This window comes from Squalius cephalus (genome assembly GCF_949319135.1).
Source record: "Squalius cephalus genome assembly, chromosome: 25".
Classification (NCBI taxonomy): Eukaryota; Metazoa; Chordata; class Actinopteri; order Cypriniformes; family Leuciscidae; genus Squalius; species Squalius cephalus.
This window is the reverse complement of record NC_137146.1, coordinates 15,199,411-15,218,936: the sequence shown is the minus strand read 5'-3', so window position 1 is coordinate 15,218,936 and position 19,526 is coordinate 15,199,411. Positions and strand designations below refer to the sequence as shown.

General features: G+C 38.7%; 2 protein-coding genes across 4 annotated transcripts; one reads left to right on the top strand and one right to left on the bottom strand.

Moving 5' to 3' along the window:
* Positions 1-53: 53 nt before the first annotated feature.
* zfhx2 (zinc finger homeobox 2) lies at positions 54-13,364 on the bottom strand. Of its 3 annotated transcripts, XM_079863403.1 has the most exons (6): positions 13,233-13,364; positions 10,319-10,477; positions 10,058-10,118; positions 4,610-8,601; positions 4,245-4,294; positions 3,415-4,121 (listed from the first exon to the last, which is right to left on the bottom strand). In XM_079863403.1, exons 1-5 carry the CDS (start codon positions 13,236-13,238, stop codon positions 4,283-4,285), a joined length of 4,230 nt encoding a protein of 1,409 aa, XP_079719529.1. In that variant the 5' UTR covers positions 13,239-13,364; the 3' UTR covers positions 3,415-4,121; positions 4,245-4,282. The 3 variants fall into 3 exon arrangements, with proteins under 3 accessions (XP_079719527.1, XP_079719528.1, XP_079719529.1); XM_079863401.1 differs by lacking the exons at positions 3,415-4,121; positions 4,245-4,294 and adding an exon at positions 54-1,932; XM_079863402.1 differs by lacking the exons at positions 3,415-4,121; positions 4,245-4,294; positions 13,233-13,364 and adding exons at positions 54-1,932; positions 12,863-12,883.
* A 646-nt stretch (positions 13,365-14,010) lies between these two features.
* On the top strand, positions 14,011-17,489 carry thtpa (thiamine triphosphatase). The gene is made up of 4 exons (XM_079863408.1): positions 14,011-14,084; positions 14,430-14,505; positions 15,399-15,935; positions 17,084-17,489. Exons 2-4 carry the CDS (start codon positions 14,436-14,438, stop codon positions 17,182-17,184), a joined length of 708 nt encoding a protein of 235 aa, XP_079719534.1. The 5' UTR covers positions 14,011-14,084; positions 14,430-14,435; the 3' UTR covers positions 17,185-17,489.
* The last annotated feature ends 2,037 nt before the right edge of the window (positions 17,490-19,526 follow it).

Below are 19,526 nucleotides of genomic sequence, written 5' to 3'. Positions count from 1 at the left end.
AAGCAACAGAAAGAATAACTTTGGAATATCATTTTCTTAATATAGTTCATTAAAAAATCTTTTTTAGTTTTGCATTTTGTTAAAGTATTAATAGTATCAATAATAATATACAAAATAAACCAAAAAGGAAAATCGTCTTTAGTATTTCATGTCCTTCAAATCGCACCTCCTGTTGGCCTGATGAATAGTTTCCAGGTCCACTTAAAGCACCCTGTCTTCTCTCCTGGTGGGTTTTAAAGAAAATACTTGAATATTCTCAGTATGAGCACTCGGCTTGCAAAAAAACAAAATGCTTAGTGAAAGAACAAGAAAAAAAAAAATGACAACTCTCTCCCATAAATCTAAAATGCTTTTGCTTTTACCATAAATAAATGACTTTTGTGTTTAATTTATATCGACAAGCTGGGGTTACTCCCTAGACTCAAACCAAATGAAATGATTTATCAGAGGGTATAAGGTACATGATTTCAATGTTCCACAAATCTATATAAAATTGTGTAAGTACAGACTTGACTTTGGCTTCGTGCACAGCGGCTAGGTCTGATCCATTTTTTTTTGTCTGTTTTAACTATGTGCAATGCAAACTCTTTAAAAATAACATTAAAAGCTGATTAATACTTCATTACAGTTTGACATACAGTAAGTTTGTAACCATACAACAAAACTGTTTATTTTGCGGAACATGAAAACCTTAAAAAAAAAAAAAAAAAAATCATGTTTGTGACTTTAAAAGGGTCAAAGTGCTGTATGAGGACCATCTGACATCTTTAACGTTTAACGAGAGCTCTGCTGATGACTATAGGATTGTCATGATGGTTGTTCAAAAATAGCTATCATATTGTCTGGATTCAGAACACGCTCCCAAATTCTCCATATTCCAGACTACACATATTCTCTGCTTTATTTGTCATTACGATTTCATTACTATCAACTGTTAGCATAGTCTAGTCTTCTTTCAACTGAGCCAGAAGGAAAACTTCTGTTTACAGGATAGATTTCTTTGAATTAACAAGACTATCAGAGATAAATCAGCTTAGAAACAACTCTTCTATATAGGCTTTAAAAACAGGCTAAAGACCACCCTGGCTCAAGCAAAAGCAGTACCACAAACATAAATGACAACCCAGAGCACTTTGGTTGAGTTTTTGGGCGTTCATTACCATAGATTCTCCCAATCAAACCAAGTGTTATATGTAAATGTGAGTAGAATATTACCCAACATAATAGGAGTTTAAACCGAGATGAAGTTGTGAAAAACGGACCATGATCACATAAGCATTAGCATGTCCATGATTACCATTTCAGTAGATTATTTATAGTAAAATGATGCTGTGGCAATAGGTCATTAAAAGGAGCCCTGTAAGTAAAGACTCTGTATAATAACAATGTCTTGCTGATATCCAAGGAGAGAAAGAGAAGATGGCCAGATTCATCTGTGCCCACTCCAATTTAGAGCCTCAAAAGAACAATAGCTTAAAAGACCAGCACCCTTTATCTGTCTTTTGTAAGCCAACAAGTCTAGTGGGTCCACAGACTATACCAGCTTCAATTCATTGTTTAGCTGGAGCTGCTAGCTGGTGATGGGGTAGAAGACTGGCTGGCAAAACCAGTAGACCCCGTACCAGATCCATTGCTGACCAACGATGCTTGCTGACCAAAGTTAGTGGTTCTCAGAGTGGCAAGATGTCGAGCAGAGAAGACATGGTCACGTGCTGCAGCCCTGGATTCAAATTCAATCCCACAGGCGTCGCACTTGCCTCTCAGAGTCTCACGGCCTGTTGTCTGGCCGATGGTATATGATGGAGTTGGTTCCACAACTGTCAGTTGTACAGGTTTGGGCAGGATGGGACGGTTGGCTCGGAGAGCATTGTATTGCAGGTAGCTACCCGAGCTGACATCTACCTTCTTGGAAGGGTCAATGGGATTAGGTGACTGTGTGAAGATGTAAAAATTACATTGTTAGTTTCATTTCAATACAGAAAAACTAAATTTTAAGCAATAACAACAGAGAAAACTGTGTGTGTGTGTGTGTGTGTGTGTGTGTGTGGGGGGGGGATCACTGTAAATCCCTCTGCCTTAAATAGTTATTGACCATAGTCTAAGTCAGGGGTCGGCAATCTATTGCACGCGGAGGAGTAATTGCTGGCATGTGAGGAAAAGTAAGAGAGGTGTATGCATTTCATTCAGATAAAGTACCTCGCACATGCATACAGATCTAACACAGCTTGCTTTACAAAGTTAGGAGTTATAAATGCTATTAAAGTGTGAGAATTTATCTGCTCAAGTCAATTAAAGCACACAGCTCTGAAAAACCATTAGCACGACCACTGCACATCACGCGCGCACAAGTTACTGACTGAGCTTACAGCTTATTCCGCTGTACATAGTTAATGCTATAAATTTCAGAGATATCCAACCAATATATAGAGTCCTCCTAATAAACATTCCACACACACCAAAATTAATTGATGCATGTGGAAACTCTGGTCATGTGTACCTCCGAAAGAGAAGGCATTTTTTTTCACATTCCAGATGAAACTGGATAAAATGCATCTGGTTGTTGAAGTATTAAATTATCTTACTAATGCTGATGCCGCTCTCTCTCCTTAATTGCAGTCTTTGATTTAGAAATTAGCTGATGATAAATAAATAAATAAATAAATAAATAAATAAAATGAATGATTAGGTTAGGGCACAGTGAATAACTCAGAAACTTAAAAATGGCAAAAGGTTGCCGACTCATGGTCTAACTGCTCAAGTTTTGATAAAAAAAAAAATAAAAAAAAAAGAAGCAATTTTTGTAGTAAAATCATAGCAGCTGCCACTACTTTCCTGTGCACCACACACTTCTGTCCATCAGGTGGCGGAAACAATCACCTGCTTCTAGGGATCAATGTAAAAGATTCAAGGGCTGCGTCCCAATTCAGAGGCTGCATCCTTCAAAGTAGAGTTCTCAACGGGCCTGAAAATTACAACCCGACCCGACCCGGCCCGTGGCTTTTAAAGCCCGGACCCGATGTAACCCGACACATAAACATGAATTATCTGCCCGAACCCGGCCCGCGGCCCGACGCCGCGTCGGATTTTTTTTTCTCTCATACACGTATTATCATGACCAGCAGATGGGAATTCAAATCAACCTTTAATGTTCATGCCTTTTAACAATACAAACAACTGAAACAATAAACTTTAAATATATAAATAGGCTGTAGTAGTAGCGACGGTGAATTCACCTGCGGCAAGTTTACTTCTCACCAACTCCATCTTCTCCAGACTAAAGGCGTGCACGCAGCGGCGTCAGGTCTGCCGCCGCCCCTCTCCATGATGCACGTTACACGCAGCAGCAAGACTTTCTTTACAGTGAACAGCAGCGATGATTAATAAATGTTTTTTTTTTTTTTTTTTTTTTTTTTTACTGAGCGGAAAAGATTAAGCCCGAGGTCCGACCCGACCCGAGTCATTTGATTATATTTTCGACCCGAACCCGGCCCGAACCCGCGGGTCCCGTCGGGTTTGTCGGGCCGACCCGACCCGTTGAGAACTCTACTTCAAAGGCCACATTCGAAGGCCGATTGCATCACAGTAGCGTGACGAAGGCTGTCCCAATTCTAAGGCTCCTTCAAATGTGGCCTTGAAATGCGACCTTCGTTTCCTGGGCATTGAAGTACACAACAGATGGACCCTTCGTGGCCTAGTATACCCCAAAATTCATTGCATGCCATTGACGACAGGATTTTTTAAGAGAAAATGCCGGATTACACTTTCAAATGCAAGTATTGGGTGTCAACTTACTCGAAAATCTAATGATACAAATGTAAAAATAAAAAGTTAAGCATTCCAAATGCTGACTCATATCTTACTAAGATGTGATTTTATATAGTTTATACTCTTTATTACTTACATAAATGGACCACGGTGAGCATATTTAGACAAATTGTGAACCCTGTTTTGTTTTCAGACAGTTGAATATAACTTTCAAAAAAGTCCAGTACAAACATTACTGCCGCTCGTTAACGGCAGCTGTCACAGTTGCTAGTCGACAAGAGCAATCCTCCGTAGGCTAGAACGTCCCATTTAACAACACTCGGTCCGACCTTTGCGGACTTCGAAGGATGCAGCCTCTGAATTGGGACACAGTTAAAGAAAAAGAAGTAAAAAAAAGTAAAAGAAGCATTTTGCCACATACTGTGTGAAGCGTAGATGGTGCACAAGAGAGAAGTGGCAGCCCACGTTTTACTACTTACATTTCGGGGTGAACGAAGCACTTAAATACCCAACCAGATTAAATGATCTCCTTTTGTGTAAAAGAACGTAAAATGAGAGAAATGAGAATGTAATGCAAACAGGTTTGGAATGACATGAGGTTGAGTCAATTTTGGATTAATAATTTTTTTTAAAAGGCATCACCACTATGTCAAAAGAAATAATAAAATATGAATTAAAGATGACACTTTTTTAGTTACTGCACCGGGCACATTTTTTATAACGTGTTGCTAGCCTATGACCTGAGAAAGTATATGGACACATGTAAGGCTAATGACATTGTAGCAAAATACTAAAATTAGACATGAAAACAGTTGCTTCAGAATATTAGACAAAGTGCCCTTACCATTTTCTCTTGCTGAAGCCTCCAGCGTTTCTCCTTAGCACGTGTATTTTGGAACCAGATTTGCACAACCTTCAGTGGAAGCCCAAGCTCTGTCCCCACTGCCTCACACTCTAGTGCATTAGGATGAGCACATGTCTCGTAGCACGACTGCAGGATGGACAGCTGAAGACAGTTCAGGTGAGTTCGAGGTCGTCTTGGGGTTGAGTTCTGCAGCATGTAACTTGTTTCTTTTTGGTTTTGACCAGAGGACACTGTAACCGTCACAGGAGATGGAGTAGTGGGCGTGGTGGTAGTGGGTGTAGGTCGCTGTGAGCTCAAGCCTAACTGTTCTCTTGAGAGGGTGTTGATCTTGAATGGACCTTTCTGAGACCAATATTTGAGCCCATTGTGTTTCTGAGATACCAAGGCAGAAGATTTGTTAATTGGCGTAGGGGACAATTTTGGCACAATGCGGCTGGTAGTCCCAGACTCGACCTCTCCTCGGTAATCGTCATCATCTTCATCAGTATGGTCTGACTCGGCTCGTACCTCTTCAACCTTCCTTTTCGGAGCAGATCGAGATGTAGGAATCCCACTCACTAGCAGAGGAACTGCAACCGGAGTGGCCACTGTCTTAGGAGCTATTTTAACCATTGTAATGGGAGTTGCTTCTGTTTTGGTCTTGTGAACTAATGAAGGGCCGGTGGACACAACGGTGAAAGAGGCTGTCTGATTTGGTCTACTTGGACCTTGAGTGGGAGTTTTCAGGGGCTCCTTGACCTCCTTCACCTTTTCTGTCTTTGGAGGAATATTTCCAGTTTGGGGTTTTGCAGAGCCCCAGCCAGTGGAGGGACTTGGGTTAGGTTTAGGTGGGGTTGAGAATATGGGCTTCGAGAGTGGCCAGGTGAACTTAATGAGTGGTTTCCCAACAGCTGCCAAAGTGCCATCACTGATAAAACGGACCTCTCCCTTTCGCTCCCTAGCCCTCATATTCTGGAACCAGATCTGAACCACTTTCTTTGGAAGGTTTACCCACTCAGATATTTGTTCAAATTCATGCTTGCCTGGGTTTGGATCTTTGAAATAACATCCGTAAAGAATATCAAGCTGGTCAGCATGGATGATGGTCCTGGAACGTCTCATGTCCCTGAACCGTCTGACTTTTGGCCTCTTTTGATCCCGCTCTTTTTCTCGTTCCTTCTCTTTTTCCCTTTCCATGAGTGATGTGCTGACCTTTTCTGCTGCCCTCATGTACACAGTGCTAGTCTTAGCCAAATTATTGCGATTAGTGCTGTTATTGGAAGATGGTAAAGCAATGGCAGATTCTGGCTTCACCTGAACCACGATGAGACCTCTATCTGTAGGAACCCCAACAGTCGCTGGTCTCAATCCCAGACCATCAAGCAAATGACTTTTCTGTATAGAGGACTTGTTAGCTGGGGAGACAGATGATATTGTAGAGCTGTGGTTTTTCCCCATGCTTAGATCCAAAGCAGACTCGCAATCATTACCATTAGATAATGAGTGTGTAAGAGAGGTGGGTGCAGCTGCTGCTGGACTCCGAGTGTTTGCAAAGGCCATCTTACCTCGATCTCCTTCTGAAAGACCCACCCCAATAACTGATGAAGGAAGTGAGAGTACATATGGACTGTATAACTGGGTGGAAAGTGGACCCAATGACAGGGAAAGGGGCAATGACTGCAAGATGCCAGTTGGAACGCCCTGATGATCGACCGCAACTGAAAAAGGAGTAGGAGGGTCAGCTTGTGCTTCCAACTGCAGATCAAGATCTACATCTTGCTTCTCTCGCTTGATCTCCACCTCTTCCTTGTCAATCTCACTCTTTCTCTTTTTCCTCTTCATACTTTGTTCATCATCATATTCGTCCTCTGCATCCGAGAGGAAGACTGTAGTAGAACGAAGAACCTTTCCACCACCACTTGACCTTTCAACTGTTGGCTCTACCTGTGAAGACTGTTTGATTGGGCTACCTGACTCTTCCCTCATCGAGCTGCTTTGACTTTCTTCATCAGTCACGATAACAGATGTGTAGAACTCTTCGTTTTCAGAGTCGGATGTCAACAGCAATTCTCTTGGGCTTCCCTTACCAATCCTGTGTCGTTCTGCACTACTGGAAAGGTCAATGGCATGACTGCCTGTTGCTGATGGACTATGTCCATCTTCACCCTCATCTATCATTAAATTACCCTCTTCTTCCTCCATACTTCTGTCCAATTCATCATGGAAGCTGTCTAATCTCTCCCTATCTTTGGATTGCCGGGCGTCTAAGAACCACTTGCGTACCTCTTCTCCACTTAGCCCAACCTCCCTGCCGAGGGCTTCGCAGTCCTCCCGCTGAGGACTAGATGTTTCAGCATCATCTCGTGACTCTAAAAAGGCCCACAGAACCTGAGACTGAAACTCAGTGAGCACAGACCGTCCTGAAGACAAGAGTGGATGATCTTTAGCACTTCTATGGCCTAAAGCTCTTAAGGCAAAATTAGTGTTACGAAAGGTACAGTACACAGCGCCAGAGCTGTTAACAGGATGTGCATGGCTGATACCTTGGTTTGGATCCAAAGCGAACGAAATATCATGCTGATGGACAGGGGCCGCTGAGGATTCAGTTACTTTGGAGTTTGCATCATCCCCCTGACACACCTTTTCACTGTTGCTCTCAACTTCCATTTCACTTTCTTCTTGCTCTTTTTCATCACATGCCTTGCCATCACACACCATTTTCTCACTTTGCTCTTGTGTATTTTCACTCTTAATACACATCTCTTTTTTTATCCCATCAATTTTCCAGTCCTCTTCAGATTTTAGTGACATTTGCTGATCGCAAGGCTCTACTTTTATCTCATTGTGCACTCTCATGTCTGCACCCTTGTCTACCATCTTGTTGGTCTCCTCTAAACTCATTTGAGTGGTGGTTGGGAGGCCAAATGCAGCCCACTGACTTTGTAAGCCACTGAGTCTTTGGGCCAAGAGAGCCTGTTGTGCAGCACTGAGACCAAGAACTGGCACTGCCTGCTGCAAAAGCTGGTTTGGAGATTCTGGATTCTGGCCCTGGATTTGGGTTTGAGTTTGGAGTCCATTCAACACCAGGGGCATGAGCATATGAGGCTGGGGTATAAGCTGCGGGGTAGCTGCCCCTGGTGTTGCAGATGTCCCAGTCGTGAAGAGAGGAGGAAGAATGGAGTGTGGGAGAGAATTTGGGCTGGAAGTCAGGAGAGTGAGAATAGCAGACATGGCTTGTGCGGAGGCCACCGGAGAAGAAAGTAATGAGGGAGCTAGCTGAGGCTGCATCTGCTCTCCGTCTTTGGTCGTTACTGCTGATGGAGTCAGGTTTGCTTGGGTGACACAATTGCTGGTGGAGGCGTTAACTAACTGTGTGGTGCTTCCAACAGTGGTCGTAGCCAAGTTTGTAACCATGGTTCCAGTTCCTGTATTTGCAGTGGAACTAGGAGTAGCATTCCCCGCACTCCTGCTGCGACTCTGGTGCAACACAGATTTTAAATGACTTTCCAGGGTAATGGCATGATTGTAGGAGACACGACAGACGGCACACTGGTATGGTTTGTTGGAGACATAAGGTCGAGCCAGGAAAGGGGTTGAGTCACTGTCTTTCACCGTCCCGGTTCTCATCCTCTGAATATGAGTGGTTGAATTATAATGAACACTCAATGCTGTTCTAGTGGGAAATGACTCCAAACACGCATTACACTTGAATGGACGGTTATCACCTTCAGAGGCTACACTGTTTTTACAGACGGATCTGCCATTGCTTACAGAAGCCTCTGATGTTTTTATAGTTTGCTCCACATTGTCATGATCTGACTCCAGGCCAGCCACGTCACTTTCCTCATTTCTTCCTCCCTCCAGCTCTTCATCCAGCCCTTTTTCCTGAGAAGAACCACCCTTGTCACCTGCATCTGTAGATTCGCTCTCATTTTGGGAAGCCATTGAGGGGGACTTTGTGTTCTCTAAATGTTTCTGCTGAGATGTGTCATCTAATGAATTGATAAAAAATAAAATACAAATGTTAGTGAGCATTTACAAACAAAAAAAGTTCAAAATAAGTGCAGTTTTATTATGCTGAATATGTAAAACAGGTCTTCAAAAAGGGAGCAATTTCACAAATTGTCTGCTAATTGTAAAAAGTTATATTAAAGGGTTAGTTCACCCAAAAATGAAAATTCTGTCAGTAATTACTCACCCTCATGTTGTTCCAACCCCATATGACTTGCGTTCATCTTCGGAACACAAATTAAGATATTTTTGATGAAATCTGAGCACTGGCTCACTCCTTCATAGGCTGCTAGGTAATTTATATCTGCCAGCCCAGAAAAGTTAGTAAAGACATCGTTAAAATAGTCCAAGTGACTACAGTGGCTCAACCTTAAGTTTATCAAGCAACGAGAATACTTTTTGTGCGCAAAAAACCCCCAACTTTATTCAACTATTCATTTTCTTCTGTGTGGGCCTCTGAGTGAGTTCACGGAGTGTAACAGAAGACTTTCGTTCATCTTCAGAACATAAATGAAGATATTTTTGATGAAATCTGAGAGCTGCTCAGCTGTAACAGCGCGGCACTTCTGGGTTGTACATCAGAATGTAGGCTCACTATTGGGCAGCATCACACACATGACCAGCGTCGGCCAATAGTGAGCTTACGTTCTGACGTCCAACCCAGAAGTGCTGCGCTGTTACAGCTGAGCAGCTCTCAGATTTCATCAAAAATATCTTCATTTATGTTCTGAAGATGAACGAAAGTCTTACGGGGTTGGAACAACATGAGGGTGAGTAATTACTGACAGAATTTGGAACAACATGAGGGTGAGTAATTACTGACAGAATTTTCATTTTTGAGTGAACTAACCCTTTAAACCAAAGGTAAAGTTAACAATACATTTATTAAGATGAATCGTAATATACATGTGTATGAATCCATAAATCAATGTTAATTTGACCAATATCATCGCATAGGTAAATAAATTATACATAGGAATAATAGAGCAGGCTTAAATCACAACACTCAGTTTATGCAACTGGGGTCCCTGGTCCATCCCTCACCTTAAAAAGCTTGAAACCCCCTTATGTCCGGATTCAGAACAAAAATAATTTGTTTGGATTTAAAAACAACCAGTGAACTGTAAATAATTTGCAACAAATCAGTTTTTTTTTTTTCAGCAATCAGGTCTAGGAGTCAGCAGGAAAACTGAATACTTGTGGGGGCCACACTCAGCTACAACCTACAGGTGCTTCATTGCCATGGAAACTACTGATGCAAGGTGGTCACCAACACAGCCAATTGTGTGTCCAGTGGTGCATAGCCTAGGCCTGGTATCAATAACACTGGAACCTAAGACCTCAGTGCTGGGATAGTGTTAAATCACTGTGGCACAAATACAAACACTTAACATTATAATACAATTAACAATAACTTTATAGATTATCAAAACTCACCTGAATCATTTAGGGCTTTGGATTCTTCATCTTCAGCAATGGAAGAGTGCTTAGGAGCAGCCTTATGAAAAGAGGAAATCAATTATTTATGTTAAAAGCAAACAAAACAAACTTGTGTAAGCTTATAGTTTCACTGACAACACACAATGTAGGCCTAATTTCTTTAGTAAAAAAATATTTTCCATCAAAACGTACATAATGACATCACTAAACATTACTAACATTTTTCTTTCCCAAAAAGTCCATCTTAAATATACTCACAATATCCAGTAACTTATCAAGGCAAGCAGGGAGGACACTGTGTTTGTCTGTAAGGTGATGAGAGAGATTCTCACGGTCTGGTTGACTTTCTTGACATAGAGGGCATAAACACATTGACCCCCTGTTACTGGCACCTCCCAGAGTTTCTCCTGGCTCCTCCTGAAACCAAAGTGGTATTATTATTATTATTATTATATGCAATAATATTTTATCATACCTAAATAAGGCAAATATTTTATTACTTGTTTATTTTCAGAATTCACAAAATAAAATTAATGATATTGTATAGTATGTATTTATTTTTGTTTCAAGTGGCCTCATGCAACTGTGTGCAATTTTTTTATGCATCAGTGATCTGAAAGAAATGTGAAATTAACAAATACATGAAATAAGTGCAGCACTTCACAAAACTATAGTCTTAAAGGGTTAGTTCACCTAAAACTGAAATCGCATCCTTATATCATTCCTAACCTGTATGCCTGACTTTCTTCTGCAGAATGCAAAAGAAAATATTCTGAAGAACATTGGTGTGCAAACAACATCGGACCCCATTGACTTTCAAAACAGATATTTTTATCTTTATTTTCCACAGAAGAAAGCAAGTCATTCATTCAGGATTGAATTTGGAATGACATAAGGGTGAGGTGCAAATATTAATTTTTGGGTGAGTGAACCAGCAGTTTTTTTTATATAAAAATGAGATGATTACATAAACATATAGAATATATAGAATAAATTAACAGATTTATAGACAGCAACTAATGCATTAACATTCTTCATGTCACTGCATGTATTATGTCTAATGTACAGTCAGCTCTAAAATAGTTGTTCAGTTCACATAAGCTTAATCGTCAAAACTCCAAAATATACTTTAAGAATTGTCTCGCTTATTAATTGGGTTTGATGTTAGATGACACTTACAAATCAAAACAACAACAAAATGACCATGCATAACATTGGGACATATCACTCAACCACCCCTTTCTTTCATTCAAGTAAGTTCACAATCAGGTCTGATATTGTGGCCTCTAGTTATTTATATAGGCCATACAATCTGTGCTATGCACTTATAACAGTATTCGTGCAAGACATCAAATCTGATTCACAGATGCAGTTATGTTCTTTCTGTTAGACACAACATAACAAAACTGGACCACCGATACCTTGTGGCCAGTTTATAAATCATGCATTTGAAGGCACATTACTTTATTTAAGGCATACCATGTTAATGAAATCTGAGAAGCAGAATCACACATGCATTTATCAGTTCTTCAATAACTAGGCTATTTACCGTCAGAGGAGGCCTAAATGTTGACCTTGACTAGTCTTATAATATGCTGATCTGAGTGAAATTTGTCAACATGTTGCCCCTTGTGAATAAGGCGACATGGGCTGTAAATAACAGATAATGGGTGCAAATCCCCTGGGATGTTAATGACAGTAATGTCTCTTTAAAACAATAACCCAAATAAATAAATAACACATACGTCGAGATCAAAGACATAAACATCTTAATTCACATCTAAACGACTTCGTTTCGCGTATGCATGCAAAATCGTTTCAAATACACCGTTTCTGGCTTCGTTTTTACATGCCACACTGTCAAGCAACGAACAGACATCAAATGCCAACAGTGCTACAATGCCACGCCAATTAGCTTCCCTGCTAGACTGAAAACATGCACTGAATCCTCAAGACAAGTACTATTAACTTCTCCTAAAAGTCAAAGACAGACGAACCCACACGCCGCGGGACACTGCCGTTCGACAGCGAGCTCATATGGCCGCCATAACTCTTGATGATTTCGTTAATTAACCCACAGCCTAATTAGCAAGACCCGTGTGCTGTTGAATCAATTGGAAACGGAGAGCTTTAGCCTGCCTCGCTAACACGCATCTATACACACTCACTCTCTCTCTCGCTCTCTCTCTCTCACTCCAGTGTAATCATGACAAATACCCCATTAAAGTGCATCGCACTGCAGTCTCCTGCCCTAATAACCCCCTTTTCCAACTTTAATCGCTGCAAAGCGACTGATTTGAGTGATTTCTTACTTGAAGGGTGATGTTAAAACAAAAGAAGCCGTTTTCTCATAAACAGTCGTGGCACTTCACATGGCTAACGCAGCTAACAACACTCAACAAATTGGTCAACTAATTATGTATCGCGTATCACGCCACAAATCGCCCACAAACTTCTCAAAGACACCGAATAAGAGCTGCGAGAATAGATTATAAGGTATATAACAACAGCAACGCTCGAGATGCTGCAGTCCAAGTCTGCTTTATTGCGCTAATTGAATTGTGTAAATAGGCTTTCGGCTCTCAGATGTAAAACCTCGGGCTTGATTAGTTCCTCGCCCCCCTGATTGTGGCCTGTTGGTCGGACATTGAGACATCCCCCGCCCGCCGTCCGCTGCACAGCGGAAATTGCGGCCTACATCGACTAAGCTATTTAATTAATGAATTTGGGTTGCTTCATACAGATGTGTTAACAAAAACAAGCCGTTTGTCGTCCCCCTTCGGCATTTATCTAACCCAATACCTTGCATTTGGCGGTCTAAGTTCCTCGTTTAGTAGATAATGTAGATATTAAGCACCATAAGTGTGTTTTAATAATTGTAGAGCGCAGTAATTAACGATGGACGAGGCGCATTGCTGCTCGAAAAGAGCGACGTGCAAAAAAACGAGCAGCGAAAGGGGGTGGCGGGGCCAAAATGAGAGTCCGAGGCAGAAAAGTTTGGATTTTAACACTCGAAATCTAACTAAATATTCGCAATGAAATGCCATGCATCAAATTCTCTATCGTGCTCAGGACGCGATGAGATCCGCATCGCCCACACGATCGCAACTTCTTGATCAATTCGGCGTCAACATCGTTTAATTAACACTAAAGCAATTAGCTAAGGCTTTACCTGCATGGTTGGGACTCCAGCACACGCTTCCTCTCGCTCTTTAAAACTGAAAAGTTTTGTCTCTCTCTCTCTCGCTCTCCCTCCCTCACTTACTTACTCACTCACTCACTCACTCACTCCCTCCCTCCTCTCTCTCTCTCGTTCACTCTTGCATTGCTCTCCTCTAGTAAACACACGACAGCTCCCCCAAAAGCTGACGGCTAACTCTCTCCAAGAATGTTCCTCTTCCCACTAACGGTTCGATTCAACAAAACACCTAAACGCATGTAAGAACATTGTTATACTGACATCAATTAAATTAGTTGTAACTTTGTTTAAAATTTCGTCTTTAAGAATGTAGAGGCGAAGTATTAAAATATACACGGCAAATGAGATAAATATTTATATAAAGGTGTGTGTGTGTGTATATATTATGTTATTGGTAATATGGTGTTTATAATTATAGGATGTAATAAGAAAATAAAATAGGCCTAAGCTAATAAATGTAATCTTAAAAATAATAATAATAATAATAATAAAAAATAAATAAATATATATATATATATATATATATATATATATATATATATATATATATATATATATATATATATATATATGGTTCTACTGGCACTAATGTGCTGATCAAACTGATTGCAGACTCATTAGTTTATTAAAACACTACGAAATTGTAACAAGAATCGTTAAGCAACTATTTAGCCACATTTTATACTAAAAAAAAATCACTCTGTTCTGTTGCGTATGTGGTGCGTTTAATGACGAGCAGATATTAGGCTGTCCGTGAACATGCCTGACCGGAAAAGCTGTACAGGACCCCGATTCCACGTCTGTCCTCATTACACTGATTGATCGGTAAGTTCAGATGTTTTTGTTTTATGGTTGTATCGTTGACTCGGAATGACTGTCACATCCTGATTTTTTAACCGCATTAATAGTTACAGTATAATTACCTCAGCCTCAGCTAAAAAAATATGAACCTGTTAGTAGGTTCCCGGCAATATTTGTTGTCAAGTCTCATTTGACAGCATTTGAAGTGAAAAACTACGCAGCTCACTTTGTTTTGAAACACAGCTGATCTGAATTGATTTGGACATTTTACAACATTATATGTTCATTTATAGGTTGTCCATTACAGCAGAAAGTCTTTAATAATGCGAAAATTCTACTTTCTCGTTTTTATTTTTATGTCTCATATAGGACAAAATGACTGTAGAGGTGGAGAGAAAATTTGTTTGTAATGCAGAAATTATGGGGAAACTACAGCATATTGGAGGTGTGTTCAAACATTTTTTTATTCACGTATGATATATGTATTTTAGATTGGAAATGTTAATGTTTTTGAAAAAAGTATTTTATGCTCATCAATCCTGAATTTATTTAATCAAAAATACAGAAAAAGCAGTAATGTTGTGAAATATTATTACAATTTAAAATAATGGTTTTCTATTTGAATATAGCTTAAAATATCATTTATTTCTGTGATGCAAAGCTGATTTTTTTAGCAGTCATTACTCCAGTTTTCAGTGTTACGTGATCCTTATTTATCATCAATGTTGGAGTTGTGCTGCTTAATATTTTTTTATATACTGTGATAGCCTACTTTTTTCATGATTCTTTGAATAAAAAATGAGCAGCATTTATTTAAAATGGAAATCTTTAACAATAGACACTACCGTTCACATATTCGGGGTCAGTAATTTTTTATTTTTGTCTTTGAAAGAAATTAACACTTTTATTTAGCAAGGATGTTTTAAATTGATAAAAAGTGATGTAAAGATTTATATTGTTAGAAAAGTTTTCTATTTTGAGTAAATGCTGTTCTTTTCAACTTTTTATTCATCAATGAATCCTGAAAAAGTGTCACAGGTTCCAAAAAAATATTAAGCAGCGCAACTGTTTCCAACATTGATAATAAATCAGCATATTAGAATGATTTCTGAAGGATCACGTGACGCTCAAGACTGCATTACAGAAATAAATTATATTTTAAAATAGAAAAAAACAACATTATTTTAAATTGTATTAAAATTTGACAATATTACAGTTTTTTTCCTGCATTGTTTTTAATCAAATAAATGCAGGCTTGATGAGCATAAGAGACTTTTTTCAAACACACACACACACACACACACACATTAATACATATATATTCATGTCTCTACACAGCTGAATGCATTGGTCAGCGGCAGTTTCAAGACCAGTACTTTGACTCTCCAGATTTCATCCTCACACTAAAAGATTTCTGGCTGAGATGCCGAGAGGGATTGTGGGAATTAAAATGCCCTGCAGTTTCAGGAACTACTCCTGACAATGAAACTCAGGCCCTTTGCTCACGCTACAAAGAGATAACCAGTTTCCCTCTGATTCAATCAGAAGTCAGAAGGATTATCAGGGAACACACTGCTGAAGGGAGTGAATCAAATTCCTCACAAAGGGAACAAATGGACAAAGTGGCAGAAAATGAGGACACAGAGATCTGTTCAGCAGATGACACAAAGTGGCTGTCTGACCTCAATCTCATCTGTTTTGCTGAGTTCAAGACCAAGCGCTGCTCGTTCATGCTAGAGAGAGACGGTGCAGTGCGGGTGGATCTGGACCAGGCTGATTTCGGATATTGTGTGGGAGAGATTGAGGTTCTGGTGCCTGAAGGAGGTGACATGAATGCAGCTCTGCAGAGGATTACAAGCACTGCTGCAGAACTGGGTGAGCTGATGTGTTGTGTGTGGACACTGCCATATATACAGAGGGAATTTGCTATATATATATATTCATTTTTCCTAGTCAAAACTGACAATTCTTGTTTTTTTTTTTGGAATATTGCAACATTTATTCATGCACATCATTGTTATTATTTTTTTATATGCATGTGCCCTCGTAATCTTTAATTGAAATAACTTCCCCTTCCTTTTGCAGCAACATTTCTTCTCTTCTCTGATGATGTGTTAACTGCCGTGAGGGCGGGGCAACCTGTCAATCACATGACATCACAGAAATAGCAAACCATATCCAAAGATGCAATCAATTGCAGATGGACAAAATCAAGTCCCGCCCTACATTCTTTTTTCTTGTTTGAGAAGCCGTTTCACTCGGATATACGTCCCAATACGGAAGAAAAGACTATTGCAATCCGTTTCATGCTGTCTATAAAGTTTTAGTAATTTTGTCATTTTCATTTGTCACTTTAGTTTTTATTTCAGTTTTAATTATAATTTTTTTTTCTTGGTAGCTAGCTGAAATGAAATAAATTTAATGTTTTTAATGTTTATTTCAAGTAACAAGTGGTTTTTTTTTTTGTCAAGTCCACTTTATTTATATAGCGCTTTTTACAATATGGATTGTTTCATAGCAGCTTCGCAGTAATAAACAGGAAAATAACAATGAGTGACGTAAACTTCACAATGATGCAAACATCAGATATGAGAAAAAATGAAATCCTGCTGTGCAGATCAACAGAAGAAAATACTGTCATTCAGTTCAGTGTTGATTGAGTTCAGTTCAAGTTTTATATAGTTTAGTTTTAGGTTCAGTGTTGGCTAAAGTCAGTATGAAACAGAAGTTGTGATAGTCTTTTCTTCCCTAGTGTGGCTTCTCGGGCAATAATAAATGTGGGGCGGGACTTGATTTTGATTTTTAACTATAATAACCCTGTCTAAGACATCCAAAGATGCATATCTGCTGCCTAGTCAACATTACTATAAAACAACTATAAACGAATGGCTAAAACACTTCATTGGCATCTGTTATGTATCAATAACCCATTAGAATTAAAGATAAATAATGATACATGAACCTCATTTATAATATAACCATGTTATAATATAAAATGTATTTTTTTTTGTCTGTCTTCACAGGTTTAAGCTGTGAGAAGAGAGTAAAGGGGAAAATGGATATTTACCTTCAAAGATATCAACCAGACCACTATGCAAAACTTCTTAATGCTCATATTTTATGAGGAATCAATAGTGTAACATGTCATTTGTAGTTTTTAATTGTTATTAATTTATGAAAAAGTGCACTACACAAAGAAAATAATCACTGTTGTGAAGTATAGATAAATACAGAGGAAGTATTTAAAAGTATAGAATGTAGCATTTCACATTCTGTAGTTCATGTAGTGACATTGTATCATGCGGTTTGCATCAGTCAAACAAAGCAGATCTTTGATTAAAAAATGTGAGTACCTTAATAAAACAGTCTTTGTGATTTGTTTTGGCACTATACTATATATATATATATATTAAACAACTGTTGAACTTTATTCTCAAATGGTTCTGTTACATTATTTTGAGTTATTGCATGCTACTTTCATGTTAAACAAGTTATTTTTTCCCCTGTTTGATTTTTCCCCCAAGTTATTTTTTCCCCTGAGCTGTTTAATTCATGAAATTAAATAAAAATAAAAAAGTGAATTAAAATTAAATCCATAAAATGATGCCATGATGGGAACCCCTAAATATTTCTATATAAAGTGTCTGAAAGAACCCTTTAAGGTTCTTTTCTTTAACAAGAGTGGGCTTGTTAAATGTATCATGGACAAGTAACAATATAATAAGTTTTTACTCAAAGTTGCTTTATATGGTATTATCTTACAGTAAATCATGTGTAAAAAAAAAAAAAAAAAATGCCGTATTCGAAAATATTACATATTTCAGGTACTTTTATTTTGAAAGTAATTTAGCAATTTTCTGCTTTGACCTAAATAGATTTGTGTATGATTGTAAAGTGCACCGTTTGCTCAGCAGAGAGCGCTGTTATCTCAGTTATGAGCTGTTCGCTCAGCATGCCAGCAGTGGGCGCAATCTTACTGCAAAAAACATTGACAAGTTCATTAAACTCTGTTTTAACACCAGGTGGTTTGTTAATCTATACGGAACAGACTTCGAAATGATTAAAATTAACCTTATTCATTACTAATGATTTATGAAGCGTCAATTAGATCAATTATCTATTAGGCCTACATATTACTCTGATTCATTGTTGACACTCCAGCACTAATGGACATTATGCCACAATGACGTATTTATGATTCACAAATATTATTTTTTAACCCTTGTACATTCGGCATCAAATTGACGACATAGTTTGAGTGTGTAACCTACACTTATTTGCAAAATACACATTACAGAACAAAAAGTGAATGATTGTTGGAACATATCTTCATTTTTAAAATTAAATTTGATGTTTTAAAAAAGGAAGTATTTAAAATCTAAAAGCAGTAGTTTTATGAGGTGCATGCACATTATTGGAGTATTTTCTTCCCAATCGTGACGTATATCCGAGTGAAATTGCTTCTCGAACTTGTTGGGCGGGATTTGATTTTGTCCATTGGGACCTGATTGGATGATTGGATGGTTGGGGTTTGCTATTGGTGTATCTCATGTAAGTGACAGGACAGGTTGATCCCGCCCTCACGCCAGCGAACACATCACCAGAGAAGAGGCAGAAGGGAAATTATTTTGATTAAAGATAACGAGGGCACATGAGCTATAATAATAATGATGCGCACAGAAAGAAATAATTTATAATGAACTGCAATATTCCATAAAAAGATTTATTTTGATTTCATTGTGACTTCAAACGCTTACAAATTCAAACCCTTAAAAATTAACTGATGCAATTGCTTTTAACATGATTTGTTTGATTTTAATAAGCACTAAACATTAATTAGGCCTATAAATAATTTTATTATACTAAATATTTTACAATAAAAACATCAAAAGAGCACCCAGTCAAGGTAAAAAAAGAAAAGAAAAGAAAGAAAAGGTCATGATGGTAACAAGCTCATGCATGGCTGTAATAAAAGCGAGCTGGTATGGAGGGATGCAATGGGTATTTATTTCATCTGGAGACTTCAGCTTGAGTGTGGAGAGAAGGCTTTTATGAGGAAATATTAGCAGAGGTGAAATATGATGCTGTGTACACTTTAAAGTGCAAGCAGGCTATCTCTGGCTTTCTTCTCCCTAACACAAGGCCATTGCCTTTAGACTTCTATTATTTTACTTTGATATCCCTGAGAAAATGACTCTAGATATTTGCTCAGACCAACTCTGTTCATTGTTTTTTTATATGTATATAGTGATGAAGGGAAACCATTGTGCAAGGTTTGACAGGATACAATTACAGTGCCATTATTTCAGAGGAACCTTCAGATGGGAATGACAGAGGTGTATTTTTCGCATCAAAACCAGTGGATGCCTTGTAACTTTTGCTAATAAAAGCTTTAGTTTTGCTGCTAACAACCCCACTTGCATCCATTCACACTCAAGTTCTCACAGTCTCACAAAACGTCTCTCT